At 36.3% G+C, this 24,891-nt stretch overlaps 1 protein-coding gene across 2 annotated transcripts in view; it reads left to right on the top strand.

The window, feature by feature from the left end:
• Shprh (SNF2 histone linker PHD RING helicase) overlaps nucleotides 1-24,891 on the top strand; it is a 70,760-nt gene that overhangs the window by 26,058 nt on the left and 19,811 nt on the right. For both annotated transcript variants that reach the window (XM_041680140.1, XM_041680139.1), the window contains exons 15-25: nucleotides 4,443-4,531; nucleotides 6,446-6,538; nucleotides 9,296-9,403; nucleotides 10,817-10,959; nucleotides 11,637-11,810; nucleotides 12,093-12,155; nucleotides 13,127-13,352; nucleotides 15,360-15,503; nucleotides 16,795-16,896; nucleotides 18,425-18,496; nucleotides 21,460-21,648. In XM_041680140.1, the coding sequence (XP_041536074.1) occupies nucleotides 4,443-4,531; nucleotides 6,446-6,538; nucleotides 9,296-9,403; nucleotides 10,817-10,959; nucleotides 11,637-11,810; nucleotides 12,093-12,155; nucleotides 13,127-13,352; nucleotides 15,360-15,503; nucleotides 16,795-16,896; nucleotides 18,425-18,496; nucleotides 21,460-21,648 (1,403 nt within the window). The remainder of the gene's footprint in view (nucleotides 1-4,442; nucleotides 4,532-6,445; nucleotides 6,539-9,295; nucleotides 9,404-10,816; nucleotides 10,960-11,636; nucleotides 11,811-12,092; nucleotides 12,156-13,126; nucleotides 13,353-15,359; nucleotides 15,504-16,794; nucleotides 16,897-18,424; nucleotides 18,497-21,459; nucleotides 21,649-24,891) is intronic.

Below are 24,891 nucleotides of genomic sequence, written 5' to 3'. Positions count from 1 at the left end.
AATACATACTTTCTGTAGAATACAAAACAGTGTCCTAAGTCTTTAATTAGACTGCTTTATCTGTGCTTTGGCATGGCAGAACCATACTAGGAAGTGTTTCTTCCTTTCCCAGGTGCTTGGGAAAAAGTAGGAGCCTCACAAGCTGGGTAGAAGAAGCTCTGAAAGGGCAGGATGACACCTAGCTTCTCCTCTGCAGTTGTAACTGGGCTGGCCTCTGACACTCAGAGTGTCTGCGTCAGTCCTTTAGATCGCAGTACAGAGTAGCCCTTGCCTTGCCTCCCAAGGAAGTGTCATTCTACTGTGAAGCAGGGTATCACTGAAAACTTGGGATCTAGCTCTTCTCATGTTCTGGAGTATAGTATGAAGTTAAATCAGAGTCTTAGTAATTTCACCTTGTTTTATTAGCAGTAATTAATTTTATTAGCAGTAATTAATAATAGGAAAAATAGGGGTTACTTTTGAGTAATATTCCAAATATAGCACTAACAACTTTGAGAAAATCTTTCTTTTGGGACATTGCTAGGCTCAGTAGTTTTTATGAATTAATATTGCATCTACTTTTAATCATCATAGCATCATTTTGCTAAGCATGTCCTGACTGTAGTAGTCTAGGAGTCAGTCTAAATTCCAAAACACCCAGATTTTACAGTCCAAGACTAAACAGACAAACAACTCTGATAAAGAATTTTTTAATTGAACTTTTTTTATACCAACTTGGGCAGAGTTAAGCAAAAATTAGGAAAATACGTATCATCTAATATCAGCGTTTTACAGTGTATACTTGAGTAGAGTAATTGTTACTAGAGTTTGTAGATTACTTCACTACCATTGAAGCTGAACTTGTAAAAGTGGGGAAACACGAGTCAAATAATCCCAAGATGACTCCAAAAAGAGTATTCTAAGGTTTTTCTTTATTAAAGGGGAAAGCTCACGGAACAGGAACGGTGAAGGTGTGAAGCGCAGGAAGAAGAGAGGGGAGAGCTGGGCATGATGGCAGCTTTTCTGGGAACCCAAAAGTCATGTTCCCACCTGCTCCAGCCTTTTGAAGGCCATTGCCTGAAGGAGGTTCCTCATCATACTACACGTGAAAAATACATGTGCTTGCTCTTGAAAATGTGTGAATAATGAATGTGATATTTAGAATACTTTGGGATCATTGAAATCTAACATCCTATCTGAGAAATGTTCATTCTCCAACTCTAAAAATGGGTCTCTGTATAACCCAGACCAGGCCTTAAATGTGGCTGTGTGGCCTTGGGTTACTCAAACTATGTATTCCTCTTCCCTTTCCCTCAGTCTTCTGAAACAAGTTAGGGTTACAGCCAGAAATGATCTTTTTCTCTCGTCTTTCTTTCTTCTTTCTTTCTTTCTTTTTTCGAGACAGGATTTCTTTTGTCTCCTAGCTATCCTGGAACCTGCTCGCTTTGTAGACCAGGCTGGCCTCTACTGGAGTAGGAGGATCTTCTGTCTATGTATTACTTTCATTGGTCAAATAAAGAAACTGCCTTGGCCTTTTGATAGGACAGCAGCTTAGATAGGCGGAGTAGACAGAACAAAATTTTGGAAGAAAGAAAGCAGAGTCAGGTAGACACCATGGCTCTCTGGCCCAAGACGGATATAGGCTAGAATCTTAACAGTCATGTGGTGATACACAGATTTATTAAAAATGGGTTAATTAAGATATGAGAGTTAGCCAAGAAGAGGCTAGAGATAATGGGCCAGGCAGTGTTTTAAATGAATACAAGTTTCTGTGTAATTATTTTGGGTTAAGCTAGCCGGGTGGGACTGAGCAAGGGGCCCTCGCTATTTACAACACTCTACCTCATAGAGATCCACCTGTCTGAGTGCAGGGATTAAAGACATACATCATCACACCTGGCTTGAAAAGATATTTTTCTGAATGCATTTTATATTGTGCATAACAATTTCATGTCTATACGCTATTTTATTCATATAATTGCTTGGTAATTGTAGTATTATCCCATTTTGCTTAAGGAAACACATTCATATGGGTTTAGTTGCCTTGTCAAGACCTTGCTAATGTCTGACTTGGTGCACATGCCTGTTATCCTAGCCCTTGGGAGCCAGAGGCAAGATATCTGCTACAAATCTGAGGTCGGCCTAGTTTGCATGGTGTTCTCCTGATCAGCTGCTCAGATTATGGTCTAAGCTGTGATACTTCCATTAAACTGGAATTTATTAGATGATTGTCCTTTATAAATGGTAGTATAGACACTAATTGTTTCCATATACCTATTGAGTGGCATTTCTGTCCTAGCACTAGGAAGGCTGAAGCAAGAAAATAGGAATTCAAAGTCAGTTGAGGCTAAATAGGGAGATGCTATTTCAAAAAAACAAAAAGCTTTTAAAGAATTCACTGTTTGAGGATAATTGGATATCACTCCCCATTATATCAGATTACCGTATTTTTATAAAACTAATCTTCTCCTTTATCATATGGAATAGAAATTAGCTGAGTCCTCAGTATTATCAAAGTGTGTGTTTTAGAATGTTTTATAGTATGTATATGGGCATGTGTGTATATGCATACACACATATACATGGACTTATAGATGAACTTAAAATAGGAAAAGGAGAGAAAGCACATCTATATAGGGAATTGTGGTTATAAATATAACCCTAAGTATTATTAAAACTACTTTAAAGTTGTTTTTATTTTGGTGAAAGAATAGCATGCTTTCTTGGCAAAGAAACAGCAGCATCTTTACACGTCTTCACACGGTTTTTGTACTTCATAACTTTTCTGGCATTCAATTTTAAATTTAACTTGTAATTTAGTTATGAGATTTTCCTCAGGCAACAAATACTAGTAGAAGCTATTATTTAAGACACTAAATTTGACTCTTCTCTCCTTTTCTTCGACATCTTCACCAATCTAATAAGCTAGAGACGACCTTATAGACGTTGTGAGGCATGGGTCCCCTCAACATCCACTCAGTCCTGCTTCTGTAGCATACAGGCAGCTGTGGACAGCAAGGAGTGAGCAGAGCTGGACTCCAATAAGGCTGTTTATGGTCATTCTATCTTTCATGTCATAAAACATCATCTTGTGAAGTTCTTTCCACTGTTTAAAATGTAAAATTAGTAGCTTAGCTCAGTGGCAGTTGGTTCACTTTCTTGGCATCCTTCAATCCCAGCACCACAAAAAGTAAAAATGTAAAAGCCATTCTTTACTGAGAAATTACATAAAAATGCAGGTCAGATTTAATGCATTGGCCGTTGTTTGGCTGACTGTGTTTCAGTAGATGCTTTTTGAAGTGCTTGCTGTGCATAACCATGAAGTATAAGCAGAGAAAACCAAATATGCACAAACAGATGTGATGTGTGTAACCAGAAATGGAAGGATTGCTAAGATCTGTGTTGGTTTCTGCATGTTTTCTCTTGTTTTATCCTTGCGACAGGTTTTATTCTAGTCCAGGTGGTCCAGAGCTTACTGGGCAGTGAGGCCCCATCTTCTTCCCTCATAATAATAACATTACAGACAACTCTTGGTTTTTGAAGTGTTGTTTTTAATATTGTTTTTCTCATTTTTGAGATTATTACATAATTACGCCATCCCCTCCCCATTTTCTCCCTTTAAACCCACTGATACATTTCTTCTTGCTTACTTTCAAAATCATGGCCTCTTTTTTCATTAATAATTGTTACGTGCATATATATGTTTATATATATATTCATAACTATAACGTGTTAGTCTGTATAATGTTACTTGTATGTATATGATTTCAGTGCTGACCATTTGGTACTGGGTAACCAGTTGGTGTGCTCTTCCCTGGGGAAAACTTTCTCCCCCTCTCAGCGTTCCTTAGTTGCCTGTAGTTCTTTGTGTAGGGATGAAGCCTCCAAGTCCTCCCTCCAGTCCACTTTGGTATGCTTTATACTAGGAACAAGTATGTATATCAGTAAAAGTTTGTTACTTTTCTGAGAATTAAATATAGATTGGTCAGAATGTTATGAATACTTATCACTACTGATATCCCAAATTTGTCCTTATTTTTAAGCTATAATGAATGCTAATTGACAATATTTACCTCTAATATGAATTATTATTTTTTATATTTAATCATTTTCAGTATAATCTCAAGGCATTGCAAGTATATTTTATTTTAAATATATAATAAAATATAATTTAAAATAATAAAATATCCTGTGCAATAAAGGAATGATAATCACCTTTAAAAAAGGTAGAATAATCCTAATTCAAGGTCAGATTCTTTAACCTACAAAAATAATGAGTTATAAGGTTGGGAATAGGGCAGTTGTTCAGCATGTGAAAAATTCCAGCAGTGAAAAATCAATAATAATAGCCATAATACGAGTTAGAATTATTCTTTTTCTAGTAAAGTTTTTTAGATTACAGATAACTAAGTAACTCTGGGAGTGATGTGACTTGTGTCTTTCAATGTGTTCTAATTCCTCAGGCGAGTATGCCTCGGCAGCAGAGCTATACAGAGAAGTGCTACGCTCCTCCGAGGAGCACAAAGGAAAACTCAAAACCGATTCTCTTCAAGTAAGTGTAGCCTGAAAAGTGTCAAATGTGGATTCAAATTGTTTTAAACAATGTCTTTTCAAAAATGTTAAAATAAAATGTAACAGTGAACTGAGTCCCAATAACGAGATAAAAGCTGTATTCCTTTTTTTTTTATTTATTATACAATATTCTGTCTGCTTGTATGCCTGCAGGCCAGAAGAGGGCGCCAGACCTCATTACAGATGGTTGTGAGCCACCATGTGGTTGCTGGGAATTGAACTCAGGACCTTTGGAAGAGCAGGCAATGCTCTTAACCACTGAGCCATCTCTCCAGCCCCTGGTATTCCTTTTTTTAAATGTGCCCCTGGAGTGGTTTATGTATATGATAAAGTTTGAGAATCACAACTGTTCTTTCTATGTGGGCCTATAGCCTACACTGGTAGATAGTTGTAATTGTTTGTAATTCAGAGAGTAGGCTAATTTTATAATTTTCCATATGCACATTAACATTTGTTCAAATAACCTTTATCAGAAATAAAAATGAGCTAAAACTAAGATAGTAAAACTGAGTAAAATAATGGTGACCCCTGGTCTTCTAAGTTCTACTTTTAGAAACCTTGTAGGATTTGCATGTTTGAATTATATCACTAGCTGCTCTTTCCCAGCAAATCATAGGTAAGAGTCTAGGTAAGTGAGAAATAAAGGCTCATTCATTAATCTCGGCAAGCTTGAGCTTGTCATTCACAAAGACTTTAGAACTTGCATATCCATGTGATACAGTAGACGTTTGGAAAAGTGTATAAAGGGGGCAGAAATAGGGCAAAAGTCAACTGAAAGTGTATTTACTTCTGCAAAGGTTAACAAGGCAGGACATGGACCTTAAACATGTGTGTATCTCAGGGAACGATGTCTTGTTCTTCAAGAAAGGAAATAAAGAAGAAGAGGGGCAAGAAGATAGTTTGAGTTCCAAATTTCTGAGTTCAAAATCAAAGGATAAGCCATCAGCTTCATTCTTACTTATCATTAGTTTATGTCTGCTGCCTGGCAAAGTGTTGCTCACTGAATCCTACTCTTTCTAGTCGGGTCAGCAATGCTGTTCTTCTGGGATAAAATGCTACACATATTTTCCCTTCTAACTACTTATACAAAAATTAATACGTCGTTTTCCACACGCACACAGAGAAGATGAAACACGTATCTCTAGTATCATTTGTTCCTTTTTGCCATTAAATCCTCTAGTACTATTCACTTTGTGGTTTAAGGAGCCATGTTGAAAAGACCTAACATTTAAGGTCATGTAGACTCCACAGAGACTTATGCTATAGCTAGTAATCGTAATCTATGCCCAGATAAAGTGAGCTCTGAAAGTCTTATATCACTGGCACCAAATCATATTACCAGAACTCTGTCCTAATCATCTTTTAGCCCTAGCTATCTCCCCAGATAAAAACCACTGTGGTTTCACTTCAGTTCTGCTCATTGCCTCTAACCTCTAGCCAGTTGCTGACTATTCATAAGCTCAGTGTGTTCAGATAACAACATCTGTTTTCATTATCTCTGCTTTTGCCATAATACTCTTAAACACTTTCAGACTCATTTTCTAGAAAAAGAATCAAGTTAGTGCAGTCAACCTGTCTACATTACTGTGTGGTCTTGAGTCCTGCAATTTCCTATGTAGACTTTTGCATGTAGAATAAAAAAGGAGGTATACCCGTGTACTCGTACTTTGCTGAGTGCATAGCCATACTACAGGAAAATGTATATCCTTAATTGAAGAAAATTCATGTCGTGATTTAAGACCTTTGCTGTTTACTTTCCTCTGGAAAAAACAATGTCATTTTCAGATGAAAAGTATTCAGCAAGAGAGGCTTTGAATTCATGCTCTTTGTGCCACGCAGCAGATGCTGTGGTGTCCACTGCGTTGCATCACAGCATCGCCTTTTGTGTTTATAGAGACTTCATGCCACACACAACTTAATGGAACTCTTGGCAGCCAAGCACCCGGGGATACCTCCCACCTTAAGAGATGGCAGACTTGAAGAAGAGGTAATCGTTATTCTTTCATTCTACTTACAAAAGTTTACTTTTTCAAACTTTATATTTCATTTAGGTATTTCTAGTGTATAACATTTAAGTAAATGTAGCCAGCCATGTTTTCCTGTAATTTTGATGTTTCAAACTTTGCAGTGGTGACTTGGAGTGACAGAGAATATTGGACTCCATATTATTTGTTTGTCTGGTGCTCTATTTACTAATGTGTTACTTGGCTTGTATCTACTGAATTAATGATTCATGATAGGTCTATAAAGAGTTTGGTAAACAGACAAGTTACATTCTCTCCCTCTCTTTGTTTTATTTCAGAGAGCTCGTGAACTAAAGTTCTCAGTCGCGTTTCTCTCTAGAGCCATTGTTCTCAAGTTTCCTAATGTTGTGACCCTTTAACACAGTTCGTCATGCTATGGTGACCCCAACCATAAGTTATTTTTATTGCTACTTCATAACTAAATTTGCAACTGTTGTGAGTTGTCACATATTTGTTTTCTGGTGGTCTTAGGTGACCCCTGTAAAAGGGTCCTTTGATGTGCCCCCCATGGGTCATGACCCTTAGGTTGAGAACACTGCTCTAAGCATTTCATTGAAAGGAATGATACTATAAGTTGTTTTACTAGAAATTCCTAATAACTTGCTATACTAATTCTCCCAAGAACTTTTGCCTTTTTTTAAGATCTAAGAGGAAGAACATCAGTAAATTGAAAGAGTAGATATGGTTGAAATATATTGAACCTCAAAGTAAGAGTTTTTATTAGAATCAATAAGATAGAAAATTTGGATTTTATAAGTACATTTATCCCTTTGTATTTGTTAAAATGAGTAATTTTTGTTGACAAAATTTCATGGATTTTAGTATACAAAATGATGTTTTGATGTATACAGATATTGTAGAGTGGCTAACTAAACATAATCTCTCCCCATTACCTCATATACTTAATTTTTATAGTGAAAATATTTAAAATCTATTCTCAATAGTATAGTGTGGCTGTAGTCATTGGTGTATAGTCCTCTGACCAGTATCCCCTCAATCTGCAGCCCCTAGCTGTAGTGTTTCTTTGGGACTAAATGGCTGTGGGATCAGGCGGGACAGAAATCTCTGTCAACACCTAGCAACCTCCATTCTCTCCATCTAAGTGAGGTCATGCATAATTTATCTTTAATTTGTCGGTTGTTTTATTTAGTTTGTACTCTATGTTTACCTGTGCTGTTACAAATAACAAGAAATTATCCTTTTTTGAAAGCTAAACACTATACCACTGTGTGTGTGTGTGCACCTGTATGTGTGTTTATTGCTTTTTCTTTTCATTTATATATGTTTGTGATGTACATGCATGTATGCATGCTCTCATTTGTGTGTACATGTGTATGCATGAATGTGGAGGCATAAGATTGATGTCAGGAGTCATTCTTAATAGAGCTACTAGTGCCAGCCATTTTGCTCAGAAGATCCCGCCTTTCCATCTTCCAGGGCTGGAGCTAAGGCGAGCTGCTCTTCTGGCTTGTGGGGCATGCCCTGTGATTACTGAGCCATCTCCATTAGCTTCAAATAGCATATTATGTTTATGAATTATTTGATCACTATCCTTTTATTCATGGTAGTATTTGTCTACTCAGACTGTCATAAGAACACTACAGGCTAGGGGCTTAAAAAATAAGTATTTCTTACAGTTCTAGAGTTTGAAATCCAGAATTAATGTGTGTTTCCTCAAGTCTATGTGTTTAATGTCTCTTTCTGCTCCTCTCTCTGATTTAGATACTGCTGTCTTCTTGTGGCCTGTGTTTTGTGCTTGTACATCCCTGGTGTTTCTTTTCTCATAAGGGCTCTACTAGGGCACTATTCATACGGCCTTTAACCTTAGTTACCTTCTTAAGGTCCCGTCTCCAAGTGCAGTCACACTGAGGGTCAGAACTTCTGCACATAAATTTTAGAGGAACAGGCTCAGTTTCTAACACTTTCATTACTGTATGTTCAAGAATTAATTTTAAACTACAGCAATTTTTAAGCTTGTCCAAAGTATTTTATTTTGTAACGAAAGAGGCAGGATTATCAGAGTACCTGCTCATTATTCAATAGTGTACAAACAAAAATATTCAAAGAACAAAATATAAATAATAATTTTATTTTTGCAGAAACTTGATGCTTCCAAATATCACCACTTACACTCTTTTATCACATTTCAAATGTTTTCATGTTTCAAATTTTTCAACTTGTCACAGCATAAGTGGCTTTTAGACATAAAGCAAAGAAAAACAAACCCCAGAGAACCTAGACAACAAAGAAGTTCCTAAGAGAGACATACATGGATCTAATCTACATGGGAAGTGGAAAAAGACAAGATATCCTGAATAAACTTGAAGCAAAGGGAGGGGAGTGGAGAAAAATATATAGCTCAATAAAAACAATAAATAAAAGAAAAAAACTACAATACTTAAAGGCATTGCCACAACTAAATCAGAGAAGTAATTCTATATTTTTTGCCTCATTTGTAAAATATTTATTTTTTTATCCTATAAGGGATAAACCCTTAGGAGTATAATCTTTTGTGGCTTGGACATACCAGTTTTGTTCTTTTTATTGTATATCTTAGAAATTTCTAGAACAACTATATTTTATTTTTTTACACCATGGAATTTTATATATGAATCAAGGAACTTTAAATGTATGGAGTGACCACATTAGTACTGAAACATCATACTAAATTATGTTCAAACCCTCAAATAAAAGTTTATATTGATTCTGTTTCAACACAGGCCAAGCAGCTTCGAGAGCACTATATGAGCAAGTGTAACACAGAAGTTGCTGAAGCCCAGCAAGCTTTGCAGCCTGTGCAGCAGTCCATCCGGGAGCTCCAGAGGAAGGTACCGATGTGTGGGCTTCTTTCTTGTGCTTGTCCCCAGGTAGCAGTTTGAATCTATTTTGTTTAGGAAAATTCTTGAACTTCTTGTTCCCTTCTGATTCTTAGCACCTTGTTGAGTGCCTGTATTATAATACAGATGTCTTAGTTACTTTTCGCGACTCATCAGAACTCCATGACCAGGGCAACTTATAAAGAAAAGTGTTTATTTGGGTTTATGGTTTCAGAAATTGAGGAGTCCATGGAGGCCAAAACAACTGAGAGTTCATGTCTTGATCCACAAGTATGAGGCAGAGAGAGAGAATATACTGGGAATGGAGTGAGTTTTTTGAAACTCAAAGCCATCCCCTTGTGACAGACCTCCTCCAACAAAGCCACACCTCCTAATCCTTAACAAATACTTCTATCAAGTGGGAACCAAGAATTCAAATATAATAGCTAGTGAGGGCATTCTCATTAAAACCACTACAATAAGTTCATTAGTAATTAATAGTGTCTGTTCTAGAGTGGACAGATAGGTGGATGAGTCAACTATTTTAAGGTTCAGTTTTCTTTCTTTTTATTTTTGAATTTTCAAGACAGAGTTTCTCTGTAACTTAGGAACCTGTCCTGGAACTAGCTCTTGTAGACCAGGCTAGCCTCGAACTCACAGAGATCCACCTGCCTCTGCCTCCCAAGTGCTGGGATTAAAGGCATGCACCAATACCACCCGGCTAAGGTTCAGTTTTATTTTTTTAAATTCTAGTGGATTCCTTTTATGTTGGGTAAATAATAGTTTGTCCTTTGGAGAAAGTACAAAGGCTTCTATAATTTTCTTCTGATCTTCGCTATGGCTTTCTCCACATTTAGAATCCCCAATTTTAACCTTACAGACCAGATGCCTTTTATCCTTTCTAAAATAATCTAAGATTAGACAACACAAACAAATTGTCTTCTACTTAGAATTTTTTATTAGTTGTTCCATGTGTTCCTAATTCATTAATTATTTAGTACCCAGTCATAATTTTGCTTTTATTCAGTAGAATTTAATTCGATACTCATTGGTTAGATATACCTTTGTTGACTGTGTTGCCCTATACCCTTAGAGAGGCCTGAGTTTTCTTCTTGGTAAAATACTTTTTAATACAGCTTTGATACACAAGTTTTATATAAAGTCTTGTTCATCTACAGTATTCCATTGTTATGAATACAAAAGAGATATTTGCCCAATATATTTAGAGTTTGTGTGTCTTTCTGTGTGATGTAGATATATACAGTATACACACATTTATCTGTTGTTATCCTTTGAGAACAGAACTTAATGGTTTTTTTTGTTTTTGTTTTTGTTTTTTTTTTTTTTTTAGTTCTTTACATCACTTTTCTCAGTAAATGCTAAATATATGTAGTAATTGGTCAGTTTTGGCATTTTTTTTTCCAGATTCATTCTAATTCTCCTTGGTGGCTGAATGTAATCCACAGAGCAGTGGAATTATCTGTTGATGAGGAACTTGTTCAGCGGGTGCGAAATGAAATAAGTAGTAACTACAAGCAACAAACTGACAAGCTCTCTATGTCAGAGAAGTAAGGAAACAGTGCAAAACAGAATCACTGTTTAGACCATTTAGTATCAGGAGGTGCAGTTCAGTGTCCCATCATGTACTTAGGATTTGTTGTGTATTTTCAACAAAAATATTAGATATTATATCTAAAACACAGACCTTTTTTCCCGATGGTCATCATTTGAAACCTTTTAGAGCCTTCGGGGTCTGTTCTTGGTTGCTGTTGTTTCATACTCCCTGAGTAGCTCTGCCCTGAACTCATTGTGTGGACCAGGCTGTCTGCCTTTCTGTGCTGGGATTAAAAACTTGGCACCACTGCATCTGGCTTAATTAAATTTTTTAAGATGTGTCCGTTTTTCTTCTCAATTTTGTTTAATCCTGTAGTCTACATTCTCTAAATAGGGAAAGAATGTCAGAAGATATAATTTATAGTGTTCCAGCCTTTAAAAGTTAGAATGTATATTAGTCCTGATCTTTGAAAGATACTATCAGCACTATTTTAGTTCCCAAAAATAGAATCATCAAACTCTTTGGCATTTAATTAAACCTTTGGTACTAGTAGACACCACTGGGCAGACTCTGAAAGGAAGTGTCAGCAGAGTTTGTGAGTTTATTCATTTATTTAACACTGTGATTGACAAACATTTTCTGACTTGTTCCTTTCTTTGTGTTGTGTGCTGTGCTGGTGATGGGAATAAGGTTCCGTGACTGCAGAGGTCTTCAGTTCTTACTCACAACACAAATGGAAGAGCTCAGTAAGTTCCAGAAGCTCGTGAGAGAGGCTGTGAAGAAGCTGGAGCGACCTCCATCCCGTGATGTGATTGAGTCTGCCACAGTCTGCCACCTGCGACCAGCTAGACTCCCTCTCAACTGGTGGGTGGTGGGGTCATGCAGGTTACACCATCTTCCAGGAAGTCACATTTGGTCTGAGGCTAAAAACAGTTGCTCATGAATTGAACCATTTTCTCTTAATTCAGACAGGTGTAGATACGTATTTTTTAAAAAAAAGCAAATCAAGGATTATATGCTTGATAACCATGTTATTTTTTTCACATTCTTTGTTAGAAAAATAAAATACAAAACGTTAAGCTTTTTTTAAGAAATTATCTTATTGCTGGTCGAATTTGTGAATATTTCTCTGATAATCTCTTTCAGCTGCATCTTTTGTAAAGCTGATGAATTGTTCACAGAGTATGAATCAAAACTATTTTCTAACACGTAAGTTCACTGAGGGTTGAATGTCTGAATATGTGACTGTATTTTCTGTTATGACCTTTGTTATATTTTTCCTGTATTAAATCAATTTAATGATTATTTGGCATCTAACATGCCCAATTTTTCTTTAGAAGTTACTCCTAAATGTTCATGAGGGACAGTCTGTAATTATCGCAAATATGAAGCAATTGAGAGTAGTAGTAAGATCTCAGGATCAATAGTCTGATGGATTTGAACTCAGATCCCTGTCCACTGACAAGGGCAAACTATTTCTCTGACCCTCGTGAAGTAAAGGTAATAACTAACCTTACATAATTTTTAAGTATTAAATAAGGAAATATATATAAAACTATCAAAGTGCTTAGTGTATAGTAAGTACCCAATAAAAAAATTAGTGACAGTTGTTATTTTCTTCATCAGAGACCTTGTTGTGTGTTGGGCGTGTAGACAAGTCTATGCTCTGATTGTGACCTGTGCTTGGTTGCCACTTTGTCTCTTCTTTATTTTTTAATGGCTGGTAATGATTGTAGCTCAGAATTCTCAGAATGTGACTTATAGAATGAAATTTAGAGATTCATTTTTTGGTAGTGTTGTTGTTAGATGGTTTTATTTGTTTATTTGCTATTATCCTGGATTGTGCTCACGAAACACTAGGCAAAACACATACACCTGTAATCTAACCTTTGAAAGTTGAAGGAAGGACAATCAGGAGTTCAAGGCCAGCCTCTGCTATGTAGGAATGTGAGGCTGGTCTGAACTATGTGAGACCCTGTCTCAAAAATATAAAACAAAACAAAACAGGACAATTTTCAGAATTGCTGTTATTTTTTTTTCAAAGACCTATAAGTATTAATGTATTGATGTGAAAATTGCCATAGAGCTACTGAACTTGCTTTTCTCTTTGTCCTAATGGCATCCTTCTGCTAGTAATCATTGGAAGCAGTTAGAATTGCTTGGTTCTGTTATCTTTTCAGAGTCAAAGGCCAGACGGCAATCTTTGAAGAAATGATAGAAGATGAGGAAGGACTTGTGGATGATAGAGCACCTACCACTACCCGGGGCCTGTGGGCAACAAGTGAGACAGAGCGATCAATGAAAGCAATATTGTCATTTGCAAGATCACATAGGTTCGATGTCGAATATGTAGATGAAGGAAGTGTTTCAATGGATCTTTTCGAGGCATGGAAGAAGGAATATAAGGTAGAGTTATTATAATACAGAAAATAATTAATACAGAAAATAATAAAAAAAATTATTAAACTGACACTTGGAGTTAATATTCATAAACTTTTGCTTAATTGTGTGTTTCATCCTATTATTAGCTGGATCTTCACAACTTTTTTTTAAATATATGCCTTTTCTTTTTTAAAAAAATTTATCTTTATGTGCATTGGTGTGAAGATATCAGATTCTGTGGGACTGGAGTTACAGATAGTTGTGAGCTGTCATGTGGGTCCAAGAATTGAACCCAGGTCCTCTGAAAGAACAGCCATTTCTGCAGCCCCCTTTAACAACTGTTTTATGAAACTAACTTAAGGCTTTATTTCATTTTTGCATGGGGAATAACAACCAAATATCAATATCAGATTTGAATTTGGGGGAGGAGAGCAGATACTTTTCAAGCTGGAAATCTGGAAACCATTGCAATGGATGCAGCATAAGTTGTCTTTAGTTTTATGCTTCACTGATTCCTTTGTACTGTAACTATATATGAGATGTGCTTCTAAGATTTTTTATTATTAAAATAAGTTTTCTTACTAAATTTGTTATCTTTGATTTTGCATATGATATAGGTATGGGGAAACAGTATTTTTAAATTATAATGTTACATTTTCTATATGTTACTATTTTTTATGTTATTATTTCAAGAAAAAATTTTAAAAATTGTGTCAAATAAGATATAATGTCTAAAATGCCAGTTCATACTTTTGATAAATTGAAGAATAATACTATTATAAAGTTGAAATCATTAGTTCATCATATTTGCTGTTATAAATGAAAAGCACATGAACACAGTTCATTACAGCATACCATGGAGGATGATATTGTTCTTACAGTGCCCTGTCATTCTTGTATTGTTTTCTGTAGCCTAATCTTGCCATACGCTCTGTCTTAGATAAGTGCTTATCATGCTGCTCTAAATCTTTGTACATTTTTACTTTATAAATGAAAAATGAATGAGCAACCGCTAGATACCATCAACTAGTATTTACTTCAAAATGCTACTGAATAAATTATCAAAATATTTATAGTGATTGATAACATTTTTATAAATTGTGGAAAAGTATAGTATTTTTGTAATAAAAATGGATTTAGTAGTAATTGATAGTAATTAATAATGAATAGTAATAATATTCAATATAATTAATAATGAATTATTATTAATAATAGTAATATTATTACTATTCATATTCAATATAATTAATAATGAATAGTAATATTATTACTATTAATTATATTGCGGGGAGCTACGGGCTGTGTTCCTGCCGCCCCAGCTCCTGGCCGCCTGGCTAGCTTATGCCCTGAAATAATTACACAGAAACTGTATTCTTTTAAACACAGACTGGCCCATTAGTTCCAGCCTCTTATTGGCTAGCTCTTACATATTGATCTAACCCATTTCTAATAATCTGTGTAGCCCACAAGGTGTCTTACCAGGGAAGATCTTAACCTGCAGCTGTGTCTGGTGGGAGAATCATGGTGACTCGCTGACTCCGCTTCTTTCTCCCAGCATTCTGTTCTGTTTACTCCGCCTACCTAATTTTCTGTCCTATTAAATGGCTAAGGCAGTTTCTTTATTTAACCAATGAAATCAACACAAAACAGAAGATTCCCACATCAGTCATTGCCTATTTAGCCTTAAAGGAGAAAGTATAAGGAAATAGTGATACTATTAAGACTTTGTAAGGAATATAAATATAAAAATATTTTAAGACAAAAACAGTAGTGATCACATAAATCTGGTATCGGTTTATGTCGAGCTTTGTCTCCCCATGAAATCTTCACGTGTTCTTCCTGAGAACTGCAACAGCAGCAGCATCCAACAAGATTATTTTCTCATATGTCCTCATCCTAAATTAGCCTAAGGAATTACCTTTCCTTGAACATTTAATGAAAAAATGTAGGCCTCATTAAAGCATTTTGCTCAAGGTACATCTTAGTGATTTTGAACAATTTTAATTCTGTGTCTTTATCTTTCCACTTCAGTTACTTCATGAATACTGGATGACCCTGAGAAATCGTGTGTCAGCTGTTGACGAACTTGCAATGGCTACAGAGCGGCTAAGAGTTCGCCATCCCAAGGAACCAAAGCCAAACCCACCTGTCCATCACATCATTGAACCACACGAGGTAGTTGAGAGTAGGATCACAAAAAACACAGCAAAATCCATTTGTACAGGAGACATGGAGTCAAAGCAGTGATATCATCTGAAGATAATTGTTGCTATAAGTATGAGCCACATAAAACTGTTTTTATAGGTCAGAAATGAGCAGTTTTGTTTGTATGTGATATGTGCTTAGTGTGACCACTGTGGGGGTTTGTTTGCAGATTAATATGTTTTGAATACTTTCTATGCTTCAAATCCAATATATCTTGATCACTTAAAAGTTTTCATTTTTTTTTTCTTTTCATTTTTTCTTTGTGTAGCCATGGCTGTCTAGGAACTCACTCTGTAGGCCACACTGGCCTTAAACTCAGAGATCCTCCTGCCTCTACCTCCCAAGTGTGGGATTAAAGGTGTGTACCACCACTGCCTAGTTTAGAGATGGAAAAAGGATGGCTCATCTGCTAAAGGCTAGGCTCACAACCAAAAATAGAAGTATTTTATGTAGCCTCAGTTTTGCCAGAATCTGGAAAGCATGTTTCTCAAAAGAAACTAGAAGCTTATATTTTGCAGGTTCTTCCTCTTACTAATAGAAGGTATTTACTCTGATAATCCCTGTTTGTGTCAGGATTCAGTCAGAACTCCACCACTTTTTTCTAGTCCATAACAAAAATACTTACTTCTTTTGTAATTTATTTTTATTCCCTATGGTGGTTTAATACTTCAAACTGATTTCTTTCTGTGAAGCATTTAGATTGCAGTTTTGAAAAAGTTCAAGATAATTTATAATGTTTTATGCTCTCTTAAGTATGAATTCTCGGTAATGTTTTTCTTCTAATATGTGTTTTAGGCTAAATTTACAGCACTACAAACAAAAAGAGTAATGAGGAAAATCCCCCTCCTTTAATTCCCTTTTCTTTCTGATGTATTGTAGAAGGGGAAGAAAAGTCAGGGTTATTCTTCCTGGATTTCATAAAACCAATTTTAACAAACAGTGTATCATGTCATTATTTTCTTTCCATACATGTATTATTGAGATGTGGCACATAAATAGAATTCAGATAGATTTTTATCCAATTTTCCTGTATATCACTATGCTTCCATTTAAAAGAACTTCATGGAATTCTGTCTTCTGTAAAACAAAGGCATCCTTTCAAAGTGTTTTCAGTAGTAATCTTGTAAAATTGAATTTTAATCTGTAGATGGGTTTTTATAGGACAGGACATGAATTTTCATTATTCAGAAGCATTATGCATGTTCAATATAGTTGAACCCTATTTTGAGAGAGAATAAAGATTTTGTTTGCTTATTTCTAGGTTGAACAGAACCGTATAAAACTGATAAATGATAAAGCGGTTGCCACATCACAGCTCCAGAAAAAACTTGGACAGCTTCTTTACCTGACGAATTTGGAGAAGGTGTTGCTTTTCTTAAATGTTGTTTTCCCATCCTGTATTTCAAGAACCACTTGAGTGATAGTTTCCACTTAAAGTATCGATCCTAAACAGACGTTTAGCTTGTGTTAAATGAGTCAGGACTAGTTTTGTCTACAATGACTCTACAGACCCTCTGCCTTTGCCCCTTCCCCTGACTATCCTCCTACCTCCTACCAGACAAGGTCATGAGCTGTTGTGTCTCCAGGAGCATCCTGTCCATGTCAATCGATCCAGCCCATCCCACAAAGTACCCAGATGACCTGTAGAATTGTGAGGAATACATATGGTGAATTACTTTAAACCATCATGTTGTAGATATTTGTTTTATGTGATCCAAAACAGATCAAAATTAAGATGAAATAATTTATTCAACTCTTTTAAATGCCTTTATAGGCTAATTTGATGCCTTTACTGTTACTAAGTTTAAGTACAGAGTTTTGTTTTATTTTTGTATTACTACTTAGAAAAGGGGTTTTGTTGTGCTTTGATTTTGTTGTTTGAATATTCAGTTAGTGAATCCAGAAAGAAAATTTTTAGTAATCTTCTATTCAGTTCACTATTATGTTGTCCTCAGCTTTAAAGCTTGTCCATCTTACTGACTTTCTGAAACTTGAAAATTTTATGAGAATTTTAAGGAGGTGTTTAAAATCTATTATAGTTTGATAGAATGTTAGGCACAGAAGTCTCAAATCAATTCTATATCTGCCTTTCATTTATTTGTTTAGTGATTCATGAAGGGATGCTGAGAAGCAGCAATCTTAATACAAAACTGTGCTAAGTAACAGCCTCTTCCCACACCTGTCCTGTGCTACTTAACATTAGAGTGTACACTTCTACATATGCATTATGATTGCACACTTCTGCATACGCATTATAGTACATACTTCTACATGTACATATGCATTAGAATTCACACTTATACATAACACATTATAATACATACTTATACATGTACATTAGAAGTACACACTTCTACATAGGCATTATACTGCATACTTCTACATGTGCACTGTGAGTGCACACTTGTACCGTGACATTTAAGGAGCTTTATTTAAAAGAGAAATAGATGGTTTCTTGTAATCCGAGCTCCATCAGAATACCCTGAACTTTTCATTCACCTGTATTTCTTTCCCAAATGCTAAGATTAAAGTTGTGTTTCACCATACCAGGTATTAATTCATAATTCTTTATGATAAAATGTAGTCTGAGAATAAAATTTTGAAGGTTTACATATTTATATTTTGATTTTAGTTTTGCTCTCCATTGTAATCACAAATATAGTACATACTTTAAATTATGTTAAAAAATGGTTTCCTTTCTTTGTGTTCTAAATAAATTTTAGAAATAATAGTATTAGGTAATATATAAGTATTTGGATTTGGTCATCTCACTAGTTCAGGTTGAAATTACCAGCACATCCTTACACAAGTAGATTTCAAAGCATTCATCAAGTTCTAAATATAAAAACATAGCTAACATGTTTTAGGATTCTTCTTTTTTTTTTCCATAGTCTCAAGACAAAACATCAGGAGGTATTAATCCAGAGCCTTGTCCAATCTGTGCTCGACAGCTGGGAAAACAGGTAAAATTATATTAAGCATCACATGAATTAATAAAACACCTTAGAATTCGTAAAGTTTCTGTTCTATATCTAGTCAGCCTTTCTCTGTGTCTCATGCACATGCACACACACATGTGCCTTCTCATAACTGTGATGAGTATTTAGTTCTCATCTTAGTGGTAGACATGCTCAGGCTACAAATACTTCAGCCATCTTTTTCCTAAGTGAAAACTTAACCCTAGAACAATCTTATCTTTTTTCATTAAAGATTCATAGTTGTGAAGGTTTTTTCCAGACAAGACATTGTTTCCAAGTAACTTAATTTTGCCACATTAACATATTTGGTAGTTAAACAAAGTATAATGTAACACAAGTGTTGTGGGAGCTGTGGGCCGCTTCCCTGCCGCCCCAGCTCCCGGCTGCCTGGCTAGCTTATGCCCCGAAATAAAAACACACAAACTGTATTCTTTTAAACACTGTTTGGCCCATTATATCTAGCCTCTTAGCTAACTCTCGCACCTGGACTAGCCCATTTCTAATAATGTGTGTAGCACCCCAAGGTACGCTTACCAGGAAGATTCTAGCCTACGTCCATCCTGGGTCGGAGCTTCATTGCGTCTGCCTCAGAAAGGAGAGCTATCGAGTCTGGGCTCACTTCCTCTTCCTCCCAGCATTCTGTTCTGTTTACTCCACCCACCTATGTTATAACCTATCAAATGGGCCGAGGCAGTTTCTTTATTAGCCAATGACCTTCCTCCATCTCACGAGTTTAGTGGAAAAGGTAATACATAGTAATGCATAGTGGTACAGCTCTTAACAATAGTAAGGTCTCAGATCAATCCCAGCTTTAAATTACAGATAGCTTCTCTAAGCAAAACTTACATGTGGTTTTGGTTATGGTTTTTTGTTTGTTTGTTTGGGTTTTGTGAGATGGTTTGAAGGAATTAAGCACAGTCACTTGTGCATGTTAGTATAAAAATGCCTGCATGTTGTTCAGTGATAGTGAGTGTGCCTAGCATACAGACAGCCCTGGGTTCAAGCATTCGTGCCAAAAGAATCAGAAAGGTAGAATTGGATCAGGTCAGAATAGTGTCTTTTTTAAATTTTAGCTTTAGTGAAATTCAGTTGTCTCTGAAATTGTATTTTGTCTTATTACAATTTTAAGGGTTTTTTCATTATATATTATTTTATTCAGTTCTAGTATTACCAAGGTTTCCTAAACTTAAAATTGAATTACAAAAATAGTGATGAAACTCTAGCCCCATGCTGGAAGGACTCTGTATCCTGCATCCCTGCTGATACTGTTAGCGATGTTATCATTTGTTCTCAGCCAATTGAGTGACTATTCTACTGCTCACGTGACTCTGATTTCTTCCTGTTATCAAATACGGTGGACCTGTCTTGCTCTGTACTTTATCAGTTGAATTTCTTCTTTTTTTTTATACCATATTTTATTTTTGTATTGTGCTTACTGAGATATACATTTTGTTCCACTCTTCTCCTTCCTCCTCTCTCCCCTTCTACCTTCTTCCTTGACCCCCATGCTCCCAATTTACTCAAGAAGTCTTGTCTTTTTCTCCTTCCTATGTAGATTCATGTATGTCTCTCTTATGGTCCTCTTTGTTATCTTGTTTCTCTGGGTTTGTGGCCTGCAAGCTGGTTTTTCTTTCAGTATGTCTAAGAGCCACTTATGAGTGAATGCATATTATATTTGTCTTTCTGCACTGGGTTACCTCACTCAATATGGTTTATCCTAGATCCATTTGCCTGCAAATTTCGAGATGTCATTATTTTTTTATCACTTTGTAGTACTCCATTGTGTAAATGTACCACATTTTCTTTATCCATTCTTTGGTTGAGGGGCACTGAGGTTATTTCCATGTTTTGGCTATTGCAAATAATGCTGCCTTGAATGTAGTTGAGCACATGCTCTTGTGGTATGATTGAGCATCTTTTGGGTGTATACTTAACAACGGTATTTCTGGATCTTGAGGTAGATTGTTTCTTAATTTTCTGAGAAACTGTCATACTGATTTCCAAAGCGGCTATACAAGTTTGCACTCCCACCATCAATGGAGGAGCATTCCTCTTACTCCACATCCTCTCCAGCATAAGCTGTCATCAGTGTTTTTGATCCTGACCATTCGGACAGGTGTAAGATGGAATCTCAGAGATGAGTTGAATTTCTGTGAGTCACAAAGGTCTTGTTCGTCATATAAGCATTCTGCATGTCCAGTGTCACTTGAAGTCCACAGTGTACTGAAGGGTGCTGCAGTATGAGACTGGTCTGAGATTGAGGATTCTGCTTTCATCTGAGAGCATAGATGAGACTAGGGAACAATAGGAAAAGTGTTACGCAACTGAAACAAAATGAACTTCTTTCTCAGGAACTATTTTAAAACCTCGCTGTCTATCCTAGTTTGCTCTGTCCCTAGTCTGAATTGTTTACCAAAGAGACAAGAATCTCCTTTCAACATACTGTCTGACCCTTTCAATTAAAATACAGACATGTCCAGATGTTGGAAAAACCAACGCAGCTGAGAGCCTAGGACCCCACTGCCGCAAAGCAGTGAGGATCCCACAAAAGTCTCATCTCCTGTGTCACTCAAAACAAATCTGAAGTATAACTCATCTCATTTTCTATAGAAAATGAACAACTGAAACTGTAAATAAATTGAGTAGCGGTGAGTGTATTATCTTCCAATTATTGTTGCTCTCAGTTCTTCATTATCTATTGTTGGAGTGCTAAAGGGGTAAATCTGTAATGAGAGCACTAGCTTTTTATAGTGATGACTGACTAAGGTAAGTGAAGCTGAGAATTATGAAAATGTCTTTTTCTTAGATTAAAATAATCTGAAAGCATATTTTACGTGAAATACTTGGGAATTCCAGTTGTAAGTCATCTCCCCATTTCTGTGTTTGTGGATAGAAAGACCTCGTCAGCCACCTTCTCACAGGACGTGTCATGTCTGTTTTCTTCTCAGTGGGCAGTGCTGACCTGTGGACACTGCTTCTGTAACGAGTGCACATCCATTATAATTGGACAGTACAGTGTGGGGTCTCATCGGAGCTCCATCAAGTGTGCTATCTGCCGCCAGACCACATCACACAAAGACGTCTCCTATGTCTTCACCTCAGAGAAAGCAAACCAAGAGGATGATATCCCTGTGAAGGTAAAGTAGGTCAGGAGCACGCAATCAGAGCAGTGCCACAGCGGTTAGTTCTGACAGTGTAAAGCATTAAAGAATGCTGGCACAATGAGTGTAGAAACCCTGTTCCCCGTGAAAACCGCCTGGAGGCTTCTGCTCTTTGACCGCTTTCCCGTTAGCGCTCAGCACACTAACCAACATGTCTGCATTCATGCCCGCTAAAGCTAAAGACTGCACTTCTCTGTCATTTATGTCATTTCTCTTCACTACAGTCAGTTTCACACTGGGAGTATTCCTAAATGCTAGTGTGTGTGTGTTTTTTGACCCAAATATATAGTTTTTGTTAAAAGTATTAAAAAAAAAAAAAGCTCCTTATTTAGTCCAAACTAAAAGAAAGTAAATGGGTTTCCAACATTAGTTGATTATCATAAGAATGACACAGTATTCTTTAAAAACACTGTGGACTGACATTTCAGAATACAGCTAAACTTGAATTTATAGTCCTAACTTTTCCATGTGTTATTCAGAATCTTAAAAAATTCCTAATTCAATGTACAAACAGGATTCACTGAACTTTCTGCCCACAGTGTACTCATTTGTTAAAAAGCACTTATCAGGTATTTTTGCTACTTATTTTTCTTACATGTGGATTTTAAACTTTTCGTTCTAATAGATTTAGTCAAAAAGCAAATCAGTATTTAAACATAATAGGCATTGCAGGCCTGCTGAAGAGAGTAACATTAGTAGGGCTAATGCTTAAGCGGGATGTCAACTCCTCGTTAATTCCTTCTTTGGATTTTTGACACTTATCTTTTAGGAATGTGTTTTCTGAGAAGAATTCAAGACAAGTTAAAAATTACTGACAGAATTAGGCGTTTGAGGGCTGGAGAGATGGCTCAGTGGTTAAGAGCACTGACTGCTCTTCCAGAGGTCCTGAGTTCAATTCCCAGCAACCTCATGTTGGCTCACAGCCATCTGTAATGAGATCTGGGTCCTCTTCTGGTGTGTGATTATACATGGAAGGAATGCTGTCTACATAATAAATAAATAAATCTTTAACATTTAAAAAAAAAAAGAATTAGGTGTTTGATAGAGTGTTCTTCCTCTTAGAAACCTACGGTTCCATTAAAGAATAAAGGTAGCTGCTTTTCCCCTCACATATTTGAGTAAACTTCGAGGTGTCAATCTCATTACTCTCTAGTGTGTCCAGGTAAACAGAGTTGGCACGGATTTTCATTCATTCTTTCCATGCATACTTATTAGATACCTCCTTTGCCTCAGGCCGTGTTCTAGGCCTTGCAGATACAGTACACAGTCAACAGGTGGTTACTGTTCTCATGAATTTTACAGCTTGGCGGTGGGGCTATGGAGGAGGAATTTAAGGTATAGTAAAAAGGATAGACATTAAACAAATAGTTTTTATAATTATGATAAATACTACAAAATAAAAGCCAATCTCGACTTTTCTGAAGGAAGGATTATTAAGCAGACAGGATCTAAATGATGAGGGGGATTGGCCAACATGGGAAGATGATAGAACTGGTCTGTTGAGAGGAGGTTCCCAGACAGAAAAAGAACACCTGGTGCCTGAAAAGACCAAGCTAGAAATGACTCAGGCAGAAGTGAGTGGCTGAAAAGCAGTGGGCAAAACTGAAAATACAATGGAAGGGCAGGTGGGGTAGGTGCTCAGGCTTCAAAGCTTTTTAAGATCTTTCTTGCTACAGTCTAGGAAATCAGTTAGCAGGGATAGAAAAGAATAAAGGTTGAAAAGATTTAGATGAATTTAGGAGGTTACAGTAGTTGTCTACTTTAGAAACTTTAGATTGATGGCAGGAGAGATGGGAAGAGATGGATATATTCCAGGGACACTCAATACAACACAGTGTTGGAGGTATAGCGTGGGAGATCCTCCAGATTCTGATCTGAAAAATCAAGTAAGTACCATTGCTGCTATAGAGGAAAAATTTGAAAGGGAGTACATTTAAATATTTAATTGGTATTTTGAAAGCAGAGCTAGAGATATGAAATTCAGTCACTAGTATAAATGATCTTTGAAGCCACAGACTGAATAAGACAACCTAGGAAAGAAATACTGAGGTTGCCTTCAGGTTGAACACAAATTTATAACTTCTAAGTAGTGGTTAAAGGGACAGTGAAAGCTGAACAAGGAGGCTGAGAAGGAACTAAAGACATGGCAGCCTGGGAGAACACATGTCAGCCAAGGCCACTGGGTCAGTTCTTCAGTAGTGCTTTTCCAGGTGTGTCAGGGAGAGAGGATAGATGAACTGCGTGTGATGTAAACTTGAGAGGCTAGTAGAGATGACTTCAGAAGGAACTCCTTCAGTGCAGTGCATGCCAAGGAAAAGCAGAGTAAGAAAGCAAGGACTGTACAGGAAATATACAAATACAGAGTGAAAATGACCAGCTGTTTATAAACTTAGAAATAGAAAACCAAGAATTGTAACCAGACCCAAGTGTAGAAAGTCAGTTCTTTGATGTTCAAGACAAATGATTTTTAAGCATATTTGAAATACAGTAAAAGGGATACACAGAAGTCAGCAAGACAGCTCAGCTAGTAAAGGCACTTGGTACCAAGCATAACAAGCTCAGTTCTATGCTGAGACCCACATGGTGAAAGGAAAGAACAAATTCCCCAAGTTGTCCTCTGACCATGTACACTGGGGCATGCATGTGTGTGTGTAAACACCCACAAAACAAAAATAACAGGACAGACTGAAGATAGAGAAAAGAAAGCTAATTTGTAATACTGGACTCTTGTAAAGATAGTTTATAAAAGTATTCGTTTATAAAAAAAAGTAGAGATCTCATTGGATTCAAATGCCTACAGGGTGGGCTATCGAGCAAACAAACTGTAAGGCTATATGATAATAATCTGGGATAGTGTAAATGAGGTAAAGAAGACTAATGCTAAAAGAGGTGAGACTTGAACATTTACATCTTGTAATGTCTAGATCAGAGGTATATAGCAAGTGTAAATTAGATGCTCAAGTCTTTAACAAATCATTTAGTAAATGATAATAAAGAACAGAATTAGAGGATAACTGAGTTTCCTGAGGATCATGAGAATGAAAACTTATTTGTGTTAGAGACTAAAGATGCTTAAATGCAGAACACAGAAAAATAAGCATTTTCTATTTAAAGGGGCTCAAAGGATAGCGAGGCTCTAATAACAGTCAAAAAGAACAGTATTTCTATGAATCTGAAAAACATGTATGTGTGTTTCTGATGATGATGATGATGATGATC

Source organism: Microtus oregoni, unplaced genomic scaffold (genome assembly GCF_018167655.1).
Source record: "Microtus oregoni isolate MIOR12 unplaced genomic scaffold, Mior012 000033F_ref0000390, whole genome shotgun sequence".
Lineage (NCBI taxonomy): Eukaryota > Metazoa > Chordata > Mammalia > Rodentia > Cricetidae > Microtus > Microtus oregoni.
This window is presented reverse-complemented; position numbering and strand designations above follow the sequence as displayed.